Source organism: Perognathus longimembris, chromosome 28 (assembly GCF_023159225.1).
Source record: "Perognathus longimembris pacificus isolate PPM17 chromosome 28, ASM2315922v1, whole genome shotgun sequence".
Classification (NCBI taxonomy): Eukaryota; Metazoa; Chordata; class Mammalia; order Rodentia; family Heteromyidae; genus Perognathus; species Perognathus longimembris.
This window is the reverse complement of record NC_063188.1, coordinates 71,506,238-71,532,133: the sequence shown is the minus strand read 5'-3', so window position 1 is coordinate 71,532,133 and position 25,896 is coordinate 71,506,238. Positions and strand designations below refer to the sequence as shown.

General features: G+C 42.8%; 1 protein-coding gene across 1 annotated transcript in view; it reads left to right on the top strand.

The window, feature by feature from the left end:
* Smc1a (structural maintenance of chromosomes 1A) overlaps window positions 1–21,394 on the top strand; it is a 53,161-nt gene extending 31,767 nt beyond the window's left edge. The window contains exons 17-25 of the mRNA XM_048336693.1: window positions 345–490; window positions 578–731; window positions 2,282–2,392; window positions 16,803–16,959; window positions 17,386–17,540; window positions 17,662–17,813; window positions 18,946–19,015; window positions 19,301–19,411; window positions 19,809–21,394. Of these exons, the coding sequence (XP_048192650.1) occupies window positions 345–490; window positions 578–731; window positions 2,282–2,392; window positions 16,803–16,959; window positions 17,386–17,540; window positions 17,662–17,813; window positions 18,946–19,015; window positions 19,301–19,411; window positions 19,809–19,892 (1,140 nt within the window). The 3' untranslated portion in view covers window positions 19,893–21,394. The remainder of the gene's footprint in view (window positions 1–344; window positions 491–577; window positions 732–2,281; window positions 2,393–16,802; window positions 16,960–17,385; window positions 17,541–17,661; window positions 17,814–18,945; window positions 19,016–19,300; window positions 19,412–19,808) is intronic.
* Window positions 21,395–25,896: the final 4,502 nt, after the last annotated feature.

The window sequence follows — 25,896 nt, the reverse complement described above, 5'->3', positions numbered from 1 at the left end:
TGACAATATAGAGTTAAAATCTAGTAAAGCTGTATGTAAATAATGCTAGAGTGTTAATTGATTGGCTGGTGGGATTACAAGTGACACCTCCCCCCTTTATTCTTTTCTATGCTTTTTAATTTTTCTATAGCAGGCAACTTATGTATTTGGGGTATGTGTGTGTGTGGATGGGAAAACTAAACAATGTAGATAAAGAAAAGGAGGCTGAAAGGTAATGAGAGGTATATGAAAGCAGAACTCAGAGTGGCTTCAAACAACTGCCTGGTAGATAAGGTGAGACAAGAAGATCCAAGATGAAATGGAAAAGCCCTCACCTATTGTCCTATTCCCTCTGCTGGGACCAGGAGGAACAAAGACATATGAAGATCATAGATGAGACTATGGCCCAGCTACAAGATCTGAAGAATCAGCATCTGGCCAAGAAATCTGAAGTGAATGACAAGAACCATGAGATGGAGGAGATTCGTAAGAAACTGGGTGGTGCCAACAAGTGAGTATATTTGGGCCTACATGGAAGGAAGGAGGTAAAGTAAGAAGCCTACCAGTTTGAGTCTTACCTAGCTTTGGACCTTTTTAGGGAAATGACCCATTTACAGAAGGAGGTGACAGCCATCGAGACTAAGCTGGAACAGAAGCGCAGTGACCGTCACAACTTGCTACAGGCCTGCAAGATGCAGGACATCAAGTTGCCACTGTCAAAGGGCACCATGGATGATATTAGTCAGGAAGAGGCGAGTATTATGGCTGGTTGTGGAAGTGGGCTGTGACCAGTGTTACCCAGTGACGGGGAATACAGTGGTCAGGAAGGGCAGGTGATAGAGAACAGTGGGCAAAGGGTGGTGTGGGACATGAGAGAAATGAGGCAAGGTGGAGGTAGTAAAGAGTGATGGCTGTGGTATGGGAGGGACATTGCCTTGGGAGTAGAACTGCAAGCCAGTGGGTGACTAAAGAATTGAGCCAAGAGAGGAGGAAGTAATTCATTTATTTTAAGGGCTTGTGCTATGTTAGCTTCACTGATGCATATTGGAAGGAGTGGGAATTGAGGGACATTAGCCAAGAGCAAAGGAAGACAGGAAGCTGGAGGACCTGAAGGATCATAGCTCACTACAGTGAAGAAGATTGGTCTGAGGAAGATTGTGTAAGGGCCACCAGCAACACCAGAGGTAAAGAAACTTGGATACAAGAAAAGAAAGAACATTAGTCACTAGGAGTCAAGTCATTTTACTCATTGGAAGTGAAGAATGGTCATGAGGGGGTGGGGAATGATAATTGACAGGAGGTTTGCATATATCTTGCCTTCAACCTGGTCATATATCTCAGTTCCACATGTCTTGCTCGTCCCAAGTTTATTTAGGATTCATTGATAGTACAAAGAGGTTTCATGTGGAAATTCAGTATATGCACACAATGTATTTTGAGCAAATTCATCCCCTCTTACATTCCCTTAACCTTACTTGTATAAACCACTTTGGTGCATTTCTTTATGCTATGTGTACACATCTATGTACTGTACCTCAGTCCCCTTCAATCCCCCTCCACACTATTTTCCATTTCCTCTCCCCTTTCCTCTATACTTTGGTAAAATATTTTGAACCCTAGAAATGTTTCAAGCAGCATGGTAGATCATGACCTAAATACCCCTAATTCTTTTTTGGGTGCCAGTACTAGGGCTAGAAGTCAAGGCTGGCTTGTGTGCTGCTCCATGGCTTTTTTACTCAAGGTTGGCACTCTACCCCTTGAGACACAGTTTCACTCATAACTGTAGCCCTGTCAAGTTGGCCTTGTCCCTTTGTTCCAGATGAAGAAACGGGGGATCTGAGAGTAGGACTTGCTCAGGATCATGTGTTTTGTTTTGTTTTTTTAACCAGTCCTGGGCTTGGACTCAGGGCCTGAGCACTCTCCCTGGCTTCTTCTTGCTCAAGGCTAGCACTCTGCCACTTGAGCCACAGTGCCACTTCTGGCCGTTTTCTATATATGTGGTTCTCGGGAATTGAACCCAGGGCTTCATGTATATGAGGCAAGCACTCTTGCCACTAGGCCATATTCCCAGCCCCCAGGATCACTTTGTTATTATTAACAAACATAACCTCTTATGAGGTAGAGCCCACTTTTAAGTTGGGGTCTTTCTGCATGCAAAGGCTCTGTTGTTCCTTTTGTCTCAGTGCATTCTAGAGAGGTGCTTCCTCAGTGACATTAAAGCCTTCAGGTAGTTCCTGTTCTCCCCTTCGAGGGACACTTTAATGGCCAGTGTGCTCTGTTTGACTCCCTCTTTCCATTGCAGGGTGGCTCCCAGGGGGAGGATTCAGTAAGTGGTTCCCAGAGAACTTCTAATATCTATGCACGAGAGGCCCTCATTGAGATTGACTATGGCGACCTGTGTGAGGATCTCAAGGTAAGGATCAACCATGGGACCCAGGAGGCTTCTATATCTTTCCAGGTGCTCTGAGTAGAGGGTCAGCCTATCTGGGGGCTTATGAAGACTGGCTGGAAAGGAGTGAGCTTTGAGTCAGTCTCTCTACCTGTACCCGAGTTGGTTCTGCCCTTTCCTTGCACATATGAATGCCTAAGCCTAGGTCCACACACAAAGTACAGGCTCCTTCCTGTACAGTGATTGTATAGACCTCAGGTGCTCCTCAGGGCTCTGTCTCAGGTCGTCTCTTCCTCACTTGGCATTCTTTCATCCTGTTCATCTTTTTTTTGGCCAGTCCTGGGGCTTGGACTCAGGGCCTGAGCACTGCCCTGGCTTCTTTTTGCCACAGCACCACTTCTGGCCATTTTCTGTATATGTGGTGCTGGGGAATTGAACCCAGGGCCTCATGTATACGAGACAAGCACTCTTGCCACTAGGCCATATCCCCAGCCCCATCCTGTTCATCTTTCATTCCCCTCTCTTCAGCTGCTTGTCTCTATGCTCCGTCCCACAGGTTACCTCAATCCCCAACCTCCCCCCATCTGCCTGTTCTCAGTGCCCGCCCACATGTTCAACCAGAAATCTGAGCCTCGTACTTGATTCCTCCCTTTCTCCCTTTGCATATCCAATTAATTACCAGCCTGTTGGTTGGTTCTACCTTCTAAATATCTGTTGATACGTGTTCTCATTTCTTCTGTTGTACCATATCCAGTGAAGGCCACTTTTCAGCTCACATAGCCTTCTGCAAGAACCTCCAAAGTAGTTTCTAATGTTTTCCAATCCATACCTCATTGTTATATCCAGGGGGAGGGGTTGATTTAAAAAATTATGTTAGCTTTCAAACATATATTGAAATAAGGAGAATGATATAAAGAATGCCAGGCATTCCTCACTCAGCAGTTAGCAACATATGGTCAGTCTAATTTTTTTATACCTCCCCATCCCCTGCCAGCATCATTGGACTATTTTAAAACTATTTCCAGATACTCTTGCATCCATAATTACCTCTGCATGTATCCAGAATATGAGAACACTAAAGAACACATTAACCAACATCATACCTAAAAATTGTATTCTATAACACTAGTATTCATTGTTTAGATTTTCTTAAAACCCATCTTCTTTTTTTGTAGTTTGTGTTTAAATCAAGATTCAAGTGAGGTCCATATGTTAAAATTGGTCTCTTAGTCTGTAACGTTTTCCTATTTTTTATTTTTTTCGTCCTATTTCTGGAAAAATCTGGGTCATTTGTCCTGTGGAATTTTTTGCATTCTGGATATGGCTGATTATATCCCTATGATGTGCCTGAGTATGTGTGTGTGGGGGGGGGTTGCCAGTCCTGGGGCTTTGACTCAGGGCCTGAGCACTGTGCCTGGCTTCTTTTTGCTCAAGGCTAGCACTCTAGCACTTGAGCCACAGTGCCACTCTGGCTTTTTCTGTTTCTGTGGTGCTGAGGGAATGGAACCTAGGGCTTCATACATGCGAGGCAAACACTCTACCACTAAGCCACACTCTCAGCCCCCGAGTGTGTTTTTCATCCCCTATATTTCCTCTAAATATGTAAGCAAATATAATGTATGATTCAATTCAGATTCTTTGTGTGTGAGAGAGAATGTATCATGGATGATACTGTGTAATCATTAACTTCATTTTGCATCACATTAATGTGCTATACATATATTATTACATGGATATAACATAATATGTATAGCATGTTATATAAAAGCTTTGTGCAGTACTGGGTTTGAACTTGGTCTTACTCTTGCTAGGCAAGAGCTCTGCCTCTTGAGGTACATCCCGAGGTCCACATTAGTAGATATTTACTATCATGGTAAAGTTAGACAAATGTGCTTGCTCACTCTTTCTCAGATTTGTTCCAGGATCCCCTCATCAAAGATACCAAAATTAGTGAATGCTGAAGTCCTTTATCTAAAGTGACATACAATTTGCATGTAATTTACGCACATCACTTTCCATCATATATAGATTACTTATAATACTTAATGCTATATAAATATTTGTATAGGGAATAATGACAAGGAAAATGTATTCATGAGTTCCGTACAGACAACTTTTGTTTATTTGCTGTTACTGGGAGCTTGAACTCAAGGCCTGTGTGCTGTCTCTTAGTGTTTTTGCTCAAGGATGGTGCTCTACCACTTGAACTACAGCTCCACTTCCAGCTTTTTAGTGGTTAATTGGGGATAAGAGGCTCATAGTCATTCCTTCCCTGGCTGGTTTCAAAACTTGATCCTCAGATCTCAGCCTCCTGAGTAAGTAGAATTACAAGCATGAGCCTCCAGTGCCTGGCACAAATAGTTTAAAATGTTTTCAATCTTGATTGAACCTCTGGATGCAGAATTGATTGTGTAAGGATCACTGCTGCCTAAGAAACCTGTGAACTGAAAGCACAGGAATATAGTTGGCCAAATCTAGACTATGGGAAACATTTTACTTACTGATTTGTGACAGGGTCTGTTTCCCTCTCCCCTTTCCACTATCCTCTCTGTTCTGTTTCCCCCCCTCTCCCTTAACCCTTTTCCTCCCTCCTCCTTCCTCCTTCCTCCCTCTGCCTCTCCTCCCCTCTTCCTCTGTATGGTGTTCCTTCTCAAGCCTCCCTCCCTCCTTCCCCTCAATCTCCCTCTCCCCTTCCCTTCTGTTTCTGTCTCCTCCCTCCCTCCTCTCTCTGCCTCTCCTCATTCTCCCTCTCCCTCCTATACATCCCTCCTTCCTTCTCAAGCATCATTTTCCTAGTAGCTTCGACTAAATATGGGAAAAACAATAAGATGTAGCTCAGTAGAGCACATATGAAGCCCTGGATTCATTTGTTAGCTGTGAAAAAAAGAAAAAAAGGAAAAGATAGGCAAAATACCTGACTTCTTCCATAAATGGAAAAAAAGAGGAAAAGACTCAAAAGACCAATCAACCTGTTGAGGTCTTTGTAGCTTGCTAGGATCCACTGTAGAGAAGTGAGAGGGAACTTAAGAGTGATTTGGAAGTATCAGACAATTAACATCCAATTTGAACTAGCTTTGGACAACTTGTGAAAAAATGATTTATAAAGTTCAAATCTATAAATTTGTATACTGACTAGACATTAATTATTTTTGTGTTGAGCGTTTCATTTTGACGTTTCCATATATGCATAAAATGGACCTTGATTAGACTCGCCCTCTCTGTCACTTTCCTTTTTCTGCTTCATTGCTTTCTAAACCAATTACGAGGTTCATTGTTTCATTATCATGTGTAAATGTGAAATATTTTGAACATATTCACCCTCTCCTCAAATAACTCCTGTAGTAGTCTAATGCCATGTCACGGTGATTTCATAGGACTTACACAGCCTATAGGCTAGTTGTTCCCCACCTCTACTCTAAAAGATTTAAAGGGGCTGGGAATATGGCCTAGTGGCAAGAGTGCTTGCCTCACATACATGAAGCCCTGGGTTTGATTCCCCAGCACCACATATATAGAAAATGGCCAGAAGTGGTGCTGTGGCTCAAGTGGCAGAGTGCTAGCCTTGAGCAAAAAGAAGCCAGGGACAGTGCTCAGGCCCTGAGTCCAAGCCCCAGGACTGGCCAAAAAACAAAACAAACAAATAAAAGATTTAAAATGCTTGAAAATAATTAAAACTATTGTTATGGTTCTAAATTCCTGAGCTGGAGATTTGCTTAGCTTAGTAGTAGAAGATTGCTTATCACGTGCAAAGCCCTGAACTCAATCTATCACTAAAGAAAGAGATGAGGGTAGGGAGGAATAGAAGGGAAGAGAAAAGAAAAATTCCTTGATATGATGATGACTGGTATTATGTGTACCTGATTGTCACATACACATATTTTCTTGTTTGCTTGCTTGAATTTGGAATCAAAGTGATTGAAGATAAAGATGATTGATAAAGCCCTTCCTTCCCTCCTTCCCTTCCTTCCTTCCTTCCTTCCTTCCTTCCTTCCTTCCTTCCTTCCTTCCTTCCTTCCTTCCTTCCTTCCTCCCTTCCTCCCTTCCTCCCTCCCTCCCTCCCTCCCTCCCTCCCTCCCTCCCTCCCTCCCTCCCTCCCTCCCTCCTTCCTTCCTTCCTTCCTTCCTTCCTTCCTTCCTTCCTTCCTTCCTTCCTTCCTTCCTTCCTTCCTTCCTTCCTTCGGCTTGAACTCGGAGTCTTTCATTCTTACTTGGCCTTTTTGCTCAAGGCTGGTACTCTAAAACTTGAGCCATGCCTCTAGCCCAATTTTGTAATTGGAGATGAAGTTCTACAGACTTTATTGTCTGGACTGGCTTCAAACTTTCATTCTCAGATCTCAACCTCCTAAGCAGCTCAGGTTGTAGGTATGAGCCACCAGCGCCCAACTGGTATGTTTCTTAAGTGTTACTTAATCTGTAGGCCCTCTTCTACCCGTTTTTCTTTTTCCTCACAATTTTTTGTTCATAGTACTAAGAATGGAACATAGAGCTTCATTGCTAGACAATCTATTTTGTGTTGTTTGTTTAGTGCTTGTACTGGGACATGAACTCAGGGCCTTTCAGCTTTTTTGCTGGTTAATTGGAGATAGTTTGTTATATTTCTCTTAACCTTACTGGCTTTAAGCTGATATCCTCAGAACTGAAGCTCCTGAGTAGCTAGGAGCCACTAGGAGCATAAGCTTACCAGTAGCATTTTCTTGTTGAAGAAATTGACTTACTTCTTAGAGATTTTCCACGTTCTATACTTTGGTGATTATATTTCTGTGATGTTTAAACTATCTTCATGCACAAAAAATACTTTTAATACTCCCTGTAAGTAGGTATTGCTCAGGTTAATTCATCTTTGGCCAGTGGGATCACATTCAGTGCTGTAAGTCAGTGTTGCTCAATAAAGATAAAATGTGACTTTGTATATAATTTTTTTCCCCAGTCCTGAGGCTTGGACTCAGGGCCTGAGCTCTGTCCCTGGCTTCCTTTTGCTCAAGACTAGCACTCTACCACTTGAGGGACAGCGCCACTTCTGGCGTTTTCTTTTTATGGGGTACTGAGGAATCGAATCCAAGGCTTCATGCATGCCAGGCAAGCACTCTACTGCTAAGCCACATTCCCAGACCTCATGTATAATTTTGAATTTCCTAATAGCCAGGATTTGTTTTTGTGATGATAGATGTGTGTTTAACTTAGTTACCCTCATACATGCTAGACACGTTCTCCACCATTGAACTACTCTTTTGGCCCCTTAGAAGCCCCATTTTAAAAAGGAAAAGGTAAGGTTAATAGCTTACTATATGCTATAGTTTGTAGTGTGTGAACAATATGGTATTTTAGTTGGAATCTCACTATGTTGCCTAGACTAACCTCAAGTGTTTGGGCTCAAGCAATTCTCCTGCCTTAGCCTCCTGAGTATCTGGAGTTACAAGTTACATGCCACCATACCTGGCTATAAAAATTATTGATGTGATTTTGTTTTGTGCCAGTCCTGGGGCTTGAACTCAGGGCCTGGGCACTGTCCTTGAGCTTTTTTATTCAAGGATAGCACTCTACCACTTGAACCACAGCTCCATTTCTGGCCTTTCCTATTTATGTGGTACTTAGGAATCAAACCCAGGGCTTCATGCAATCTAGGCAAGCACTAAGCTACATTCCCAGCCCCTTGATGTGATATTTGACAGTCTTCAAAGTCCAGTACATAGGGCTGGGATTATGGCCTAGCGGTAGAGTGCTCGCTTTGTATACATGAAGCCCTGGGTTCGATTCCTCAGTACCACATGTATAGAAAAAGCTGGAAGTGGTGCTGTGGCTCAAGTGGTAGAGTGCTAGCCTTGAGCAAAAAGAAGCCAGGGACAGTGCTCAGGCCCTGAGTTCCATCCCCAGTACTGGCAAAAAAAAAAAACAGAACAAAAAAATCCAGTATATATTTTACATTTACAGCACATCTTAATTCAGATGCTAACATTTCCTCAGAAGTACTTGATCTGTATTTAGAGTTCCTAAAATTCATAATTGAAAGAGAAGACCCATATACCCAAGTTGTTCCAAATATACTTAAGATTTTTAGTAACTGAAATGAATATCTGCTTTTCAATCTAAATGAGCCAAAATTCCATAGAATGAAGACTTTTAAGACTGGAAATATGGTTTAGTGGTAGAGTGCTTGCTTAGCATACATGAAGCTCTGGGTTCGATTCCTCAGTACCACATATACAGAAAAAGCCAGAAGTGGCACTGTCCCTCAAGTGGTAGAGTGCTAGCCTTGAGCAAAAAGAAGTCAGGGACAGTGCTTAGGCCCTGAGTCCATGCCTCAGGACTGGCCAAAAAAAAACCCAAAAACCAACAACAAGTAAGAATGAAGACTTTTAGGCTAGTGTTGTAGCTTCGTGATAGGGCATGTGCCTAGCATAGACAAAGCCCCTGGTTCTATTTCTATCTCTAGCAACTTCCTCTCTCTCTCTCTCTCTCTCTCTCTCTCTCTCTCTCTCTCTCTCTCTCTCTCTCTCTCTCTCTCTCTCTCTCTCTCTCTCTCTCTCCCCCCTCTCTCCCCCTCTCCCTCTCTATCTCTGTCTGTCTCCTTCCTTTAATTGCACTAGTCAAATTTTACATGCTTAGTAATCCTATGTAGTTAGTGGTGACTATATATTGGATAGTACAAATCTAAAGGTTTGATTCAACTTTTGAAGTTGGTATGGTTGTAATTTCTTTACAAGTGGTGGTGTTATGTCCACTGATAACCTACAATATCTAGTATGTAGTTTGCAGCCATGAATTCTATTGGCAGTTGGAAATGGGGCCTTATTCTTTAATGTCTTTGTTATTAGCTAGCATACACAGATGCTTTCACTTTTGGGCAACTCTGAGGCACAGCTTATGTAGAAAAGGCAGAACATATATGCTTGATTACTCACCTTTCTTCATCAGTTTATGAAATAATGAGTTGACTAAGCCTCCTGATGATTTTGTCCACTAGGTTTTCTCTCACTATGAACTTAGGGATTTAAATACATTTGGTATGTTTCAATCTGCTGGGTTATTATCCTTGGTACTCTGTTGGTTCCTGTCTTTAGCCAGTGGGAATACATTTAAATCCACTTCAAAATCATTTTGATACAACACTTAAAATTATAGTTTATCATCTTCCTTGCTTCCTGGTCCTCCATTTCTTTCCCTGACCTGAAATCAGCCATTTCTCAGAGAAGCTCTGATTTTCTTTTTAGTGGGAAATGCTATTATTTAGCAACTACCATCTGTACACTGGAGTGTACACTAACTGGGTTAGTGTTTTTGAATTTTTCAGATTAGACTTGCATTTATTTCTAAATGTGTGTGTGTTTGTGCGCGCACACGCCAGTATTGAAGCTTGAATTTAGGGCCAGGGCTTTTTTTACTCAAGGCTGATGCTACTCCTTGAGCCATGTCTAAGCCTAGCTTTTTGTTGTTTCTTTTGTGTGTGTGCACATGTGCACATACCAGTCCTGGGGGTTCAATTCAGGGCCTAGATGCTGCCTCTTAGCTTTTTTGCTCAATGCTGATGCTCCACTACTGAGCCACAACTCTTCTTCCTCTTTTGCTAGTTAATTATACATAAGCATCTCATAGACTTGGCTGTCTGAGCTGGCTTTGAACTGTGATCCTCAGATCTTAGCCTCTTGAGAGAGTCACCTTTTAAATTTTTTTATTTTTTGCCATTCCTGGGGCTTGGACTCAGGGCCTGAACACTGTCCCTGGCTTCTTTTTGCTCAAGGATAGCACTCTGCCACTTGAGCCATAGCGCCACCTTTGGCCGTTTTCTGTATATGTGGTGCTGGGGAATCGAACCTAGGGCTTCATGTATACAAGGCAAGCACTCTTGCCACTAGGCCATATTCCCAGCCTGGGCCTTAGTTATTTTCCACCCCAAAGTTGGTGCTCTATAGCTTGAGCCACAATTCTACTTATGGCAGGCATGAGATACCAGTGCCTGGCTAGTCTTTAATAGTTTGAAAATCACTGTAATTTATTATTCACAATTTGATGATTGGATGTAGTTTTAAATAGTTTGAAGTTTTTTTAAGGAAATGTGTGGCCGTGTTTTATTATCATTTTGTTACTGTTTTGGGTGCTGGTCTTGGGGTTTGAACTCAGGTCATAGGTACTGCCCCTTAGCTTTCTTTCTTTAAATTTTTGTTGTTATTATAAAGATGGCATACAGATAGTTTACAGTTATATAAGTCAGATAAAGAGTACATTCATTTTTTGTTTTCAGTCATGGGACTTGGACTCTGGGCCTGGGCACTCACTCTCTTTGACCTTTTCAGCTCAAGTCTAGCACTCTGCCACTTGAGCCACAGCACCACTTCCGGTTTTCTGGTGGTTAATTAGTGATGAGTCTCATGGACTTTCCTGCCTGGTCTGGCTTTGAACCATGATCCTCAAATCTCAGCCTCATGTGTAGCTAGGATTACAGGCATGAGCCACTGTCACCCAGCAAGAGTACATTCTTTTTAAACAATGTCACCCCTTCCCTTGCCCTTTTATAGATTTTCCCTCCTAACCCCACCCACAAGTTGCATAGTTAATTTTCAGCAGTGTCTAGTGAGTACAACTGCTGCATTTGTTCACCCTTTATCCCACCATTTCTGTGCTACCCCTTTACCCTCTCTAAAACAGATAAATGAAGAAAGAAACCTCGTTTCCATTTCTTGGAATTCATTTCAATAAATATTACTTTATATGATCAGATGTACAAAGATACTACACCTTTGTGTCCCTCTCCTAAGAATATCCTTCTTTGGTCTCACTGGTGTGAATGCCTAGAAACCTGTATATTTTATGTCCCAGTGTATTTTTTTAATCACCAGTGTTTTTACTTGTAAATTTATGGGTACATTCTAGCTATAGAGCTTCCTTATGACCCAGGAATTCCACTCCTGGGCATTTATTCAATAGAATACAAGCAGGGTCACAGTAAAGCTACTAGCACAACCATGTTCACCACAACATTGTTTACGATAGCTAAGATAATGGAATCAGCCCAGATGACCTGTGGTATCTATACACAATGGAATTATATCCATCACAAAGAATGATATTTTACCATTCAAAAGGAAATGGAAGGGCTGGGGATATGGCCTAGTGGCAAGAGTGCCTGCCTCATATACATGAGGCCCTGGGTTCGATTCCCCAGCACCACATATACAGAAAATGGCCAGAAGTGGCGCTGTGGCTCAAGTGGCAGAGTGCTAGCCTTGAGCAAAAAAGAAGCCAGGGACAGTGCTCAGGCCCTGAGTTCACGGCCTAGGACTGGCAAAAAAAAAAAAAGAAAATGGAAAAAATTATGTTAAGTGAAGTAATCCAGTGCCTTAGCTTTCTTGTTCACCACTTGAGCCATAGTTCTACTTCTGGCTTTTTGGTAGCTAATTGGAGATAAGAGTGTCACAGACTTTCCTGCCTGGGTTGGCTTTGAACCTTAGATCTCAGTCTCCTAAGTAGCTAGGATTACAGGCATGAGCTACTGGCACCTGGCCATATTCAAATATTTTAACCTAATTTAGAAGAATTTTCTTATTTAACCAGCTTAATACACAGTAAGGTTTGTTTCATTTTTGTTTATTTTTAAAGATTATATTTTTTAACATTTTGTCTTTGGCCCCCTGCTTCATAATTTTCTTAAAATACAAGAACACAAATCTACTTTGTTTAGTTTTCATTAGTGTAAATCCTGGCTGAATCCAGCATCACATGAATTTTATATCCAATGGCTTTAGCACGAAGATTGCTTCAGAATTTGGCAAGAACTATGCAACTGTTTCCATGGGCACAAGCTACCTTTCCCCAGATTACAATGGTTTTGTTCAGTGTGCTGCCAGGAGCCACTGTGTTGTTGATTTTTCTGCTTTGTATATAAGCACATCTCTTGCCCAAGAATTTAAATTTCACCTCAAGCATAAACACTTTCAACTTGAAGAAACACCATGTGCTCCCTTTGGTTCCAGAAACTCCACTGATAGCCAGCAAAAAAAAAATGGTCTTCAATCAAAACCTTCCACACATAGTTCTTTGTAGAAGTCCTCATTCCAGCAAGCCTCCACAGGCTCCAACGTCAGGGAAAGATCCCCCTACTTTAATTTTGAAATAGTTTAAACTTAGAGAAAAGTTGAAAGAATAGAACAGTTAACACTCATGACTATATATCCTTTTCACCAATGACTTTTTTTTTTGCCAGTCATAGGGCTTGGACTCAGTGCCTGAACACTGTCTCTGGCTTCATTTTGCTCAAGGCTAGCTAGCAGTCTACCACTTGAGCCACAGTGCCCACTTCTGGTTTTTTCTGTGTATGTGGTGCCTAGGGGCTTCATGCATGCCAGGCAAGCACTCTACCACTCTACCACTAAGCCACATTCCAAGCCCACCAATGAATGTATTTTATTACATTTTCTTTCTCTCGTGTTGTCATTGCCTCCCTTTTGCTACACTATATGTGTAATATTTTTTTTGGTCAGTAGTGGGACTTGAAGTAGGGCCTGAGCACTGTCTCTGAGCTTTTTTGCTCAAGGCTAGCACTCTACCACTTTGAGCCATAGCACCACTTCCAGTTTTCTGGTGGTTAATGGGAGATAAGAGTCTTATGGATTTTCCTGCCCAGGCTGGCTTTGAACCATGATCCTCAGTTCTCAGCCTTCTGAGTAGCTAGGATTACAGGCATGTCATCAGCATCCTGCTTATATGTATAGTTTCTTGTGTTGAAGAAAGTATAGACATGAAGATATTTCAACTCTCAATACATTAGCATGCTAAGAACCAAGGATTATACCTAACCATAATTCCATATTACACTGATGAAAATTTTAAAAATTATTTTATACTTTTACTATTCAGCCAGTGGAATAGTAATTTCATTCCCTAAGGAGTGAAGGAATGAATGGATGGATAGATGCATGAGTGAATGAATTCCCTTAGGTGATTCAAAAATCTTCCTTCCTCTGTCCCTCCCTCCCTCCTTTCTTTCCTTCGTTCCTAAAACAAGATCCAATGAAGATTTGTGCATTGCTTTCGTAGTTATCTCTAAGTTTTGTTTTGTTTTTTTTCCTGAGAGTTTGTGTTTTTATGGTGATGCTATGGGGGTGAATCCCAAGCCTTGAATTTGCTAGGCAGCTGATCTACCACTTGAACCATACCCTCAGCCCTTTAGTTGCTTTTAATCCGGAAAAGTCCTTTCCCCCTTTTTTTGTTCATAGCATTAAATTTTCAGTCTGTGAGCTGTCCTAGAAAATATCTCACATTGTAAGTATGTCGATTTTGTCATAATATTGTCTAACCTGCACTTCCAACACCGTATCTTCTATAAATGGGAAATTTTGTGTAGTCTGGAGACTTGATAATTGAAGTTAAGTAGGGTTTTTTTGTGGGGGGGGGGTAAGAGTAAACCTAGTGTTAGTACTTGTTTATAATCCCAGCACTTGGGAGGTAGAGACAGGAGGATCACAAGTTGAAGTCTAGCCTGAGTAGTGATATCCTATGTAAGAAAACGCAAGGGCTAGCTTGTAGCTCAGCTGACTAGCATGTGCATTGCTCTGGGTTTGATCCTCAGCATCACAAAAAAATCAAAGAACACTGTTGGTAATGCCATGTTATATCACACTAGGAGATGTATATCAAGATTTGCCCATTATTAGTGATACTGAGTTTGACCCCATAGTTAAAGTGTTAATTGCTAGGTCTCTCAGTGGTAAACATGCACTATTTTTGTTGTTTTTGAGAAACAGTCTCACTGTATGACCCAGGATGGCCTTGAATTTGTAATCCTCCTGACTCAGCCTCCCAGATACTGGGATTATAAATGTCTTACCACCGGGCTGGGAAGATGGCCTAGTGGCAAGAGCGCTTGCCTCAAATGTCTTACCACCACGCCTAGCTAAACACACTTTTTTTGTGCCAGTACTGGAGCTTAAATTCAGGACCTAGGCACTATCCATCAGCCTTTGCACTCAAGGCTGACCACTACCACTTGAACCACAACTCCATGTTCTGGCTTTTTGCTGATAAAATGAAGATAAGAGTTTCATGGACTTTCCTGCCTGAACTGGCTTTGAACTGTGACCCTCAAATCTCAGCCTCTTAAGTAGCTAGAATTAAAAGAATGAGCCAACAGTGCATGGCTAGCATGAACTTTTATTTTTGTCATTAATGAGTAATATTTAGGATGATGGCCCGGCATCTTGTAAACATCTTGATCCTCAACAATTTTTTGTCCAATGGCCTTCATATTCCAGTTATTGTTATGTGTGGAAGTGCTGTAGTTTAAATTAAGAGCCTTCTTCTTGCTAGGCAAGTACTCTACCACTTAAACCACCCCCCAGCTTTTGATTTAATTTGCTTTGTTATTATTTGACATTTTTATGTGCTTATAAAACCAACAAAAGTATAAACAAGGTACATGAAGAATACTCTAGGTTCTATTCTTGTCCCTTTTCTGTCTGTTGATAGGTCACTCATTTAGTTATGCTTTTGGATTTTCCTTTTGTTATTGCAGTTTGTTGTTGGATTTTTTTGTTCTTGCAAGTACATTTGCATGCAAATATGTTCACCTTCTCTTTGTTAGAAGTTAGTATACTATTGTATGCCTTTCATATTTCACTTAAAAAAGCCTGTCCTAGTGAGTACTCTGACAGTGTCTAGAAATATGCAAAAAAGACTTTCCAAAACGCAAATATATTCATGTTCTTCAAATCATGTAATGGTCTGCTTTGGAATCAAATCTAAACCTCAAAGTCTTTATAACCTGGCCTTTGGGGGGGTGGGGTGAGCAGCAGCACAGATGCTTGAACTCAGGGCCTAGGAGCTGTCCCTGAGCTCCTTTGCTCAAAACTAGCACTCTACTACTTGAGCCACAGCTCCACTTTTGGCTTTCTTGGTGTTTATTGGAGATCAGAATCTCATGAAGTTTCATATCTGAGCTGGCTTTGAACCGCAATCCTGAGATCTCAGCCTCCTGAGTAGTTAGGACTACAGATGTGAGCCACTGGTGTCTGGCTAACCTAGCTTTTTTTTTTTTTAAAGTGTAAAGGCCTTTGAATAGAAGTATCTAGCTCAAAGTAAGAAAAATATATAACTTGGCTTTTTGTCTATTCACTTTTTTCTCTCCCTGAGAAGAACTTACATGAATGCATGGGCATGTTTATACATGTTTACACATGATTGCTAGTAGTACCATAGTGACTTTTTGGCTTTATGAGTTTACTATCTCCAGAATTTCTTTTAATTTAATGAACTAGCCACAAGCAATGCCACATGGTCCCCATCCAAAAAATAATAATTCTGGGGCTGGGAATGTGGCTTAGTGGTAGAGTGCTTGCCTAGCATATATGAGGCCCTGGGTTCAATTCCTAGGCACCACATAAACAGAAAAGGTCAGAAGTGGCCCTGTGGCTCAAGTGGTAGAGCCTTGAGGAGAAGAAAGCCAGGGACAGTGCTCAGGCCCTGAGTCCAAGCCCCAGGACTGCCAAAAAAAAATTGACTTTTGTCTGTGATATTCTCAACTGCATAGAAAAGTATTTCTTCTCTCTGTTCGTGTATATTCATCTTTGAAGCCTTGATTTTAAGTTATGTGCCCTTGTACTGATTTAACGCTGCCCACTTATTATTGGCTTCATAGTCATTCTCTAGTATTCTGGTTTACCTATACATACATGTTCCTCTGTTAGCCCTCCAGCATGGCTCATAAGATACATGACACTTGGTAGGCACCCAATGCATAACATAGTTCAGTAAATAGTTATTGACCAAAAAGGACAGAAAGGAACAAGCCCAGGTGTGCATTCCAGTGGCTTAAAGTCAATATCAAGTGGAATTTGCTCAGATGGAGTGATCTAAGCAGAAATTGTGAGTTGCCTTAGTTATTAGGGAACTGAAAATGGAATCCAGAGTGGAGCCTCTAGGTCACCATGGGGTGTAACTGGCTCATGGCCTAGGCTAAGAGCCAGAGAGGGGCACTACCAGCTGCTTCTCCAGTGACGGAGACTGGGCAGAGCCTGGGGTAAGGGCTAGAAGTGAGAAAGCAGCATTAGCCTATAACTTCCAGTGATGGAAACTGTTAAGTGAAACGTTTTTTTTTTTTTTCTTTTTGCCAGTTCTGGGGCTCGAACTCAGGGCCTGGTCACTGTCCCTGGCTTCTTTTTGCTCAAGGCTAGCACTCTACCACTTGAGCCACAGTGCCACTTCCAGCTTTTTCTGTTTATGCTGAGGAATTGAACCCAGGGCTTCGTGCATGCTAGGCAAGCACTCTACCACTAAGCCACATTCCCAGCTGTTAGTGAAACTCTTAGTATTGTCTAGATTTTGTACAAGGCACTGAGCTGGAGAAAAACTTGCCTTTTTCCATGTGGGAACAGGAGCTCCCCTCTTGGTCAATCATGTCGGGGGGACCTGGACACTATTTTTAACTGTTGCTGGGCCTCGGCTTATAGGATGCACAGGCTGAGGAAGAGATCAAGCAAGAGATGAACACATTACAACAGAAGCTAAATGAACAGCAGAGTGTACTTCAGCGGATTGCTGCCCCCAACATGAAGGCCATGGAAAAGCTGGAAAGCGTTCGAGACAAGTTCCAGGAGACTTCAGATGGTAATATTTGCATTCTCTTAAGGCTTTAGATTAGGGCAGAAGACTAGAGTACCTGTTGTTAGGTTATAACAGCTTCTGATTTTACGTGTTCCCATACTTAAAACCTCTAGGTACCTAAACTGTGTGGGATATGTACTTGCTTTATAGAGGACAAATGACCTCCCCAAGGTCACACAACTGCTTACTGGTAGAACCTGGGGACTCCCATGTTTATTCGACTCTAGTCCCATACTTCTTTCTTTAGATTACTGACTGGATACAGATTCTTGGGTGATAGGAGGAACCTCTGCAGTCATTCCTTTCCATTTGTGGGGATGTCACTGCTCGGGCTTGTTCACAGGTTGTTCTCGATAAGGCATGGTCCTCAGCCCTTGGCAGAGTCCAGAGCCCAAGGTACTGAGGGTTCATCTGTCTTCCTTCTGTCAGAGTTTGAAGCAGCACGGAAGCGAGCAAAGAAGGCCAAGCAGGCATTTGAACAAATTAAGAAGGAGCGCTTTGACCGTTTCAATGCTTGTTTTGAATCTGTGGCTACCAACATTGATGAGATCTATAAGGCTCTGTCCCGAAATAGCAGTGCCCAGGTAGGCTGGAACCCCTTTCCTAACCAGCTCCTGCTATCCTCCTATCGCCCTTCTCAAGGCTTCTTATCTCCCTGCCCATGCAGACTCAGATCCAATCTTGGTCCCTTTTATCTTCCCCTAGGCATTCCTGGGCCCTGAGAACCCTGAAGAGCCCTACTTGGATGGCATCAACTACAATTGTGTGGCTCCTGGCAAACGCTTCCGGCCTATGGACAACTTGTCAGGTGGAGAGAAGACAGTGGCAGCTTTGGCCTTGCTGTTTGCCATCCATAGGTAAGGCTCCTGCCCCCTAGGGCAGTTGGTGGAAGACTAAACTGAGGCTACCAGAAATACTGGGGCCACGGATGTGCAGAGATCTCAGAGATGCAGATGTTCTAGTGGTATCTGGATTCTATTCCTGTTTCCCTATTTACTATAGCATATGTGGCCTTGATTTTCCTGGACCTGTCTTCCTCATCTACGCTCATCCATTCAGCATGGCCTCACTGGCCCTTGCATGTATTCAGTCCCATTTCCAGGTCTTTGCTCACAGAATTGCTGGCTAATAAGCCTTTTCTATGCAAATATAGCTTGACTATTGCTTTCCACCCCTTCATGACTTTTCTTCTTCCTCTAGGAAGTCATGTTTCACCTTTATAGCATACCCTGGCCTCCCCCTCCTGAATGCCAGTAATACTTGACTCTGGCCCATACAGTGGAGTGCTTGTTTATACAGCATCATCCATAAGCATTTTTTAAGTGCTGCTCTATATTATACCCTGTGGAGGGGTTGGGGACAATGTGTCAAGACATGGTCTCTGGCCTGGAGTTGCTCACAGACTATTGGAAATCAGACACACAGTATGCTAAGTATTATATTTGGGTGAGCTTAGATGCTCAGAATACACAGGAAAGGCACATAACCCAATCTGGAGGAGGTAGTAAATGGGGCAAGGAAGACTTTTAAGGGCAAATGACACTTGGGCAGGAATATAAAGCACGAGTGAAAGGTTACGAGTGAAAGGGAGCCTGTCAGGCATTCTAGGCTGATGACACTGCATTGCAGAGGCAAGAGGCATGCAGCATGTTGTGTGTTGGGGTGGAATAGATCTTTGGATAGTTTTTTAGTATGACCAAATATGAAGACAACTCTGCCTCCTTATCCAGCCTAGACGATTCTCAGAGAAATATGTTCTTCATGGTTCTACAGGATCCTGGAGTATAGGTCTAAACGCAGAGGACTTGGTTGATGTATGGGCATTTAAGGGCTCAGACAACATTAAAACTTGGGTTATTGGTCTCTGATGATTTGAAGGGGGAGGGTAGCCTATTTGATGGACATTGGGGCTATCACACCCTTCCTTGCCACCACCCCCACCCTACTCCCCTGCCTTGGTTATCAGCTCACTTATTGGTTCCCTCCCAGCTACAAGCCAGCCCCCTTCTTTGTCCTGGATGAGATTGATGCTGCTTTGGATAACACTAACATCGGCAAGGTGAGTACAAGAAAAGTGGGGCCTGGGAGGGAGGCCCCCAAATTAGGGCTGGGTTTTATGGAACATCTGAATGTGTCCTAGCTGTTCCTGCTGCCTGTTCTCTGTGCCTGGGAGGCTGGGCCAAGGGTCATCCATTCAGTAATAGTAGTTGGTAGCATTCTCTCAGCCTCTCTTCCCACACCATTCACTGCCCCTCCCCCACCTCCTCTACCTATTGGTTCTGATGGAAAATACAGGAGTGTTAGGGCTTGAGCCCTGCTAAGTGCCTGGTGACCCCTCTCACAGGTGGCAAATTACATCAAGGAGCAGTCAACTTGCAACTTCCAGGCCATTGTCATCTCTCTGAAGGAAGAATTCTACACCAAGGCTGAAAGCCTCATTGGAGTCTATCCTGAGGTAGGGCGAGCCTGGCTCAGGAGCCAGTCCCATTCTCTGCCTGACTCCCCAGGGCAGGAAGGGAAAACTGCAGTGAAGGGGCAAGGGGTGGGGAAGCATAGGGAATCAGTCCTGAACAGCCATTTGGGCTTCTTGGAGTCCTGCCCTGGCAGTTTAGCCAACCCTTTTAGTCAGAGCTGTTGCATTTGGGGATATGTGGAAAGGCCAGCAGAGGGCAGGTAGGTAGGGAGAGAAGGCACATGGGACTGAGCACATCCTCTCATACCCAGAAAGAACAGTTGCCTGGACTTTGGGCAGGTATGTAGAGAGGAGGGTTTGAGGCCCTTGTCTGGGGCACTGGACCCCTCTTAATTCTCTCCTTACAATTTTATTTTTCTTTTTTTCCCTCCTCCTTCAGCAAGGGGACTGTGTGATCAGCAAAGTCCTGACCTTCGACCTCACCAAGTACCCAGATGCCAACCCCAACCCCAATGAGCAATAACAGTACTGCCATCCAACCTTTTATGGATCCCTAAGCTCTCCTCTCCCAATTTCTGAATATTTAGATCCCAATCTTCCCCTTTCTCCTCACCCTATTTGTTGTCATGGGATTGAGGTACAGCTATCAAGCACGAAGAGGAACAGAGGTGATGTTAGGTCTGTCTGGAGCAAAATATCCTGAGCTACAGGGAACATCCTAGCCTCTGAAAGGAAGTGCTGAGCTGAGCTGAGCTAACTTACCATTCTCCCTCCCTTTTCCTCTTCACCCATCATCATAGATCCCTTGGGCCCCTGGGCCCCAGTGTGTGTGGGGTATATATGAGTGCCTGAGAGAGAGAGAGAGAGAGACTGTGCACATGCGCATATATGGGTGTGTTTGCAAAATACAAGCTATTGAAGATCTGTTGGAAGGAACCTAGGCCGAGTTTGATTCCAAGAGAGCTTAGGATGATGTCACCCCAGATATGGGCAAACGTACTCAGGACCTCATAGGAGTCTTAGGCAGTCACCAGAAACTGCCCTCATTCACTCAATCATTTTCTTGTTCATTTTTTAATGTATTCTTCAAACCCATACTGTGCATGCTACTTGTCGAGGCTCTATGTTTCAAATAATGAGTTGAATCAGACATGATTTCTGTATCTTCCTGGTATGGAGATGGAGTGTATCCATAAATTAGTATGGTTAGCCAAATGTCATCAGTACTTTGAGAAGAGGATTACCACCTCCAGGCTTCCTGGAGAGGGCCATGTTTGAGCCAGACCTTGACAAATTGGTAGGATTTGATCAGGCACTAGGAGCAGAGCGTGGGCTCTGGGGACAGAAAGTTTGGAGCTCTAGTCCCTCTTACCACTAGTTTGACACTGGCCTTTCTGTGCCTCAGTTCCCTCATCTGTAAAATGAGGCTAAAATATTACCTACCTCATAGGATTTGATGTTGTCAGGCTCCTCATTGGAGGCTTTATCTGTGTGTGGAGGCCACTAGGTGCCAACCCCTTAGAATACAACCTATGCCTCGACCCCTGAGGAATTCTGTTAGGGACAGATACCCCCAAATCTGGGATGTCCTGATTTCCCTGGTTACTGGTAATGTTCCAGGGTGCTAATAGGTTTTACCTGGTAAGTCGAGGGCCTGAGGAAACCTATAGTTTCAGTCATGTTTGATAACTGGATGCCAGGTCCTCAACCTAGGTTGTGAGGAACTAGAGGAAGAGGTAGCCTGGTCCATATCCCAGCCTAAATGTGCTAATTTCCTATGGGGAACTATCTTCATTAGCAGTAAGGACTGTGCAGAGGCAGCAAAGCCTGGTGCCATAAATTCAGCCTCAACACATTCAAATATGTCATCACACTTGTCTTCATGTAATCTGTTTATTGCTTTTCTGCTTTTGAAAAATTAAGGCAGTGGGCTGGGAATGTGGCCTAGTGGTGAGAGTGCTTGCCTCGCATACATGAAGCTCTGGGTTCGATTCCTCAGCACCACATGTATAGAAAATGGCCAGAAGTGGCTCTCTGGCTCAAGTGGCAGAGTGCTAGCCTTGAGCAAAAAGAAGCCAGGGACAGTGCTCGGGCCCTGAGTCCAAGCCCCAGGACTGGCAAAAAAAAAATTAAGTCAAGGTTAGGGATGTTGCTAAGTAATAGAGCACATGCTTAGGGTTTGAGAGGCCCTGAGTCTGATCCCCAGCACCCCTCCAGAAGGTCTAATGATACAAACAGTTCTCTTTAAGAAATTGGATTGTTACAGATAAAAGAGCCTCATTTGACTGCTTACCATTCTCACCTGTTCTTTCACTTTAAACACTTGCTTATTGTACTTTAATCTAGAGTTTAATATTTATACACACATGATTTCTCTGAAGTATTGTGTGTAATTTAAATGCTACTTTGGAATTGTTCTCAAATTTGCTTTCTTTGCTTAACAGTGTTTTTGAGACTTGTGCATGTTGTTAAGTAAAGAGCAGTGCATCCTTTTCATTCATGTATAGTTCTTATTATGTGACTACCATGTTACCCATTTCTCTTGTGAATATTGTTTTCAATTTCCTATTACAAAGTACTACATAGGAACTGCCCTGTATCTCTGAATTTGTGTATGTGTGAAAGCTTATCTAAGATTGGTTTCTAGAAGTGGAATTTGCATAGTCATAGGATATTTATATATTGGTTCCTAATATTTCCAAATTTCCCTTCTGTCCTATTGACTCACTATTTTCCCTGAGGTGATCCAAGGTCTAATTTTATCCATCTACATCAGTATTGTCTAAAGTAGTGATATCCATGAAACCAAGGATTCGATATGCTACTTATGTATTTTCCTAATACATATTAAAGAATACAACTAAACAAAAGAAGTTTGTTAGCAGTCAACCAAAGAAGTCACATTCTGCCAGTGGTACATGTGCCATACATAATATGGCAGATGCTGGCACAGTTTGGGCATCAGATATGGTTCAAATCCTAGCTATAGACCCCTTGGGCAAATACTTCACCAGAGCCTCATTTTCTTCATTTTGTAAAAGGAGATAGCAGGCAACTACCTTGCAGCACTGAAGGGAAGATAATGTGTAATATATTTGAAACAGTCTGGCTGGCATATTGAGACCACAGCCTTTTGTTGTTGATTGTAGGGCTTGAACTCAGGGCCTGGGCGCTGTTCCTGAGCCTCTTTGTGCTCAAGACTACTAGCACACTACCACTTTGAGCCACAGCATCATTTCTGGTTTTTGAGTGGTTAATTGGAGATGAGTCTCACAGGGACTTTTCTGCCTGAGCTGCCTTCAAACGGCAGTCCTCAGACCTCAGCCTCCTGAGTAGCTAGGATTACAGGCATGAGCCACTGGGGCCCGGCTAGACCACAGCTTTTTAAAGGTAGAGCTTGCTATTCATCCCCTTAAAAAATAAGAAAACTGAAGCCCCAAAAGAGTTGAGTGACCTATCTGCCAGGTAACAGTGTAAGTTTGAAGCCAGATCTTCTGATTCATTCTATTGCTTTTTCCATTATAAAGGTGATTATCAACATTGGCTATACATCATAATAATTTATGATTTTTTTCTTTTTCAATAAAAGAATGTGTACAATATGTTAAAAATAGTATAGAAGGGCTTAAGGTGAAAAGCAGCAGTTCCCTGCTGACCCCCTCATCCAAAGGATGTGGCACTCTTTAAAATATATTGCTCTATTGAAATTGATTTAGTAGGTATGGATAATAACCTGGATAACCCCCTACCTCACAGGATAGAAAAGAATTTACATGAGATATCTTGGGCTAAGGCCCTGGAGCATAGGAAATAACGTCACAAAGGAGCTTTGAGCACTTAATTATTTAGGCTCTGGGAGGTGAGATGATTTGTGAAGAGATTCCAGAGGCAGGGCCTAGAATTACTTCCCCCAGGATCTCCTTAGTGCTTGCCCCCTGTTCTCTGTTTTCCCATCTCCTGTCTTTACAAGGCAAAATGTCAGTGAAGGACAGACATCATGTGTTTCTAAGAGCAAGTAGGCTCCCTATGGCTTGTTAGAAGAACTAACTAGGTTGACTCCTTTATATTCCGGATCCAGTTACCTTGATCTCTAGAGGGTTGAAAAGTACTCCACAATAGTATCTTTGTTTTAATTGGGCCCTTCACTCTGGAAAGGAGTGTTACACACCCAGAACACAATAGTAGTCAAATCTTTATTCTGCCTTTGATGAGCTCATTGTCTTAGCTGGAGAGGAATTCATGACAGCTGTTACTCATACCATGTAATCAGCTGTGCCAGAGGCCTGGCAGGGGCATCTAGCTTAGATAAGAAAGGCATTCTTTAGAGGTTGACACCTGAACTGAAATTTGAGAGACTACCTAGGAATTTGCTAGATAAAGTAGGGAATTCCAGATGTGGGAACAGTATGCACAAAGACCTGAAGACTAGAAACAAGACAATTTAGGAGTTTAGAACAGGGGAAGAGCGACAAGAAAAAGCTAGAAGTAGTCAGGAACCAGATTGGAAGAGGGTTCTAAGTTCCTGGCTAGAGTTTAGATTTACCGAATGGAACAGTGTGTGTTCCTCATATTGTCTACATCCGAAGAAACACGGCCACTCTGTGCCCCAAACCCTGTAAACATTTAAATATGGTTGAATGTCAATCTTAAGTGTTTATAAAGATCACCACATGACTACTGTGCAGCAGGTTTAGGAACCATAGTGTGAAGGCAGGGAGGGAGCTTTAGATCAGATGTGGATTTAACCCTTTTCTGGCCAGCTAGCAAGGGTGGGAATGGATTAGGTTAGATGTTCATGGTGTGTGCATTTGTGCCTGCAATTTCTCTTAATATTCAACCTTTTGCTCTTATATTTGCTTATTTTATCTCTGAATAAGTGTAAGACCACAAAACTAGGCCTGGAGATACTAACATATCCCCTGTAAAACGTCTAGTGCCTGACACAGAACAGGCACCTAGTTTTTCTGAATAAATGCATGCAAGAATGAATGTATTTGTGAGGAAGTGAATGCAGATGGAGATTAGGAGACTTAAAAAGACCAGGATGCTTACTCTAGGACAAGGGCAGTAGGAACAGATTGGAAGTGACAAGGTGTGAGCTATTAAGGTGGTAAACTGGACTTGAATGTGAAGGGTGACTGGTTAGGTTGAGTACCCATGAACAGCCAAGATTCCTACCCCTATCCCGGTTTTCTCTTTCCTCATCTGTCTCAGAATCTCCTAGCCTCAGCACCCGGAACCCTTCCCTCAACTTAAACATTCTGTATGTTATATGATCTCCTTCACCCTCCAGCCCCCAGTTACGGATTCATCCAGTTCAATAAATCTTAGCTAAGTACCTCCTGTGTGATGTGAGGCTCTTTTCAAGCCAGGACTCCAGCTCCCTCTTGCTTACCTCAAGAGATGTTTTGAGGGCTCCCTCAGGTAAGACATGACCCTTATCCAATAACATTTGGTGAGGTACCTAAACAATCTTAGAGATTGCCCAGCCCCCTTCTGAGACCCAGGGAAAGTATTAACTTCTCCAGGTCCCACTTGGCAGTTTTGGAGCCAGGACTAGAACCCAAATCTCTTTCCATACCTCCTCTAGAGCCTTATTCTATTTCATAGCAGGCAGAGGTGGTCAGGGAGAAGGTGAGACTTAGACAACTTTGAAGGTCATTATACAGGAATAGTCCAAACAAGATGCCAATTACACTGCCCCCTCCTGGAAACTCAGCAAACCTACCTGTAGTCTCTTCTAAGGGGTTACTTTAACATAATTTGTTATGCCATCTACCATGTGATCTCACTATCCTGACCATAGATGGCTAGATTGGGATAGCATCTGACTCATGGTAACTGATTTCTAGTCTGTCCAGCAGCCTATTAGGTAGACTGTGTATATATATCACCCACTTCATAGGGTATATATATAATGGTAAATGCATGAAACATCCTTCAGGAGGCTGAATGTAGTGTTCAGAAGAAGTGAACGATTGATTGAGTGTTACAAGGCAGAAGGTGGGTGAAAGGTGGCCAAAAACTTAAATAACAAAAGCAGAGAGAAAGCTGTAGAAATCTTAAGTCACTAGATATTTGTGTCATGAGGTCATGGGTCTGCAAGGTAGCAGAAGCTATCAAACAAGATGGCAATGGTGGGCCAGAAGGATGGAGAAGCCATGAAGCAATAAGAGCTGTGAGGCAAAGAAACCACAAGACAAAATATGGGAGATCCATGAAGCAGCAGAAGGCTTAATAGACAAGATCCCTGAGGCAGCACAACGATGAGACTACAAGAACCACAAGGCAACAAACCACGTGGCAGCAAGGCAGCAAGGCAACAGTAAGGGAAGAAGCGGGAGTTACAAGATAAGAAGCTACAAAGAAACCTGAAAGCCAAGAAGCTGCTGGAGCTAGGGGGCCTAGCAACTGTGTGACAGCAAACATCATGGGCAAAAATGAAGGGAGCAGAAAGAAGTTAGCAGTAGGAGTATAAATCTCCATCTCTAATCTGAGTGTGGCTTTATTTCTTGTAATTTGAAAGA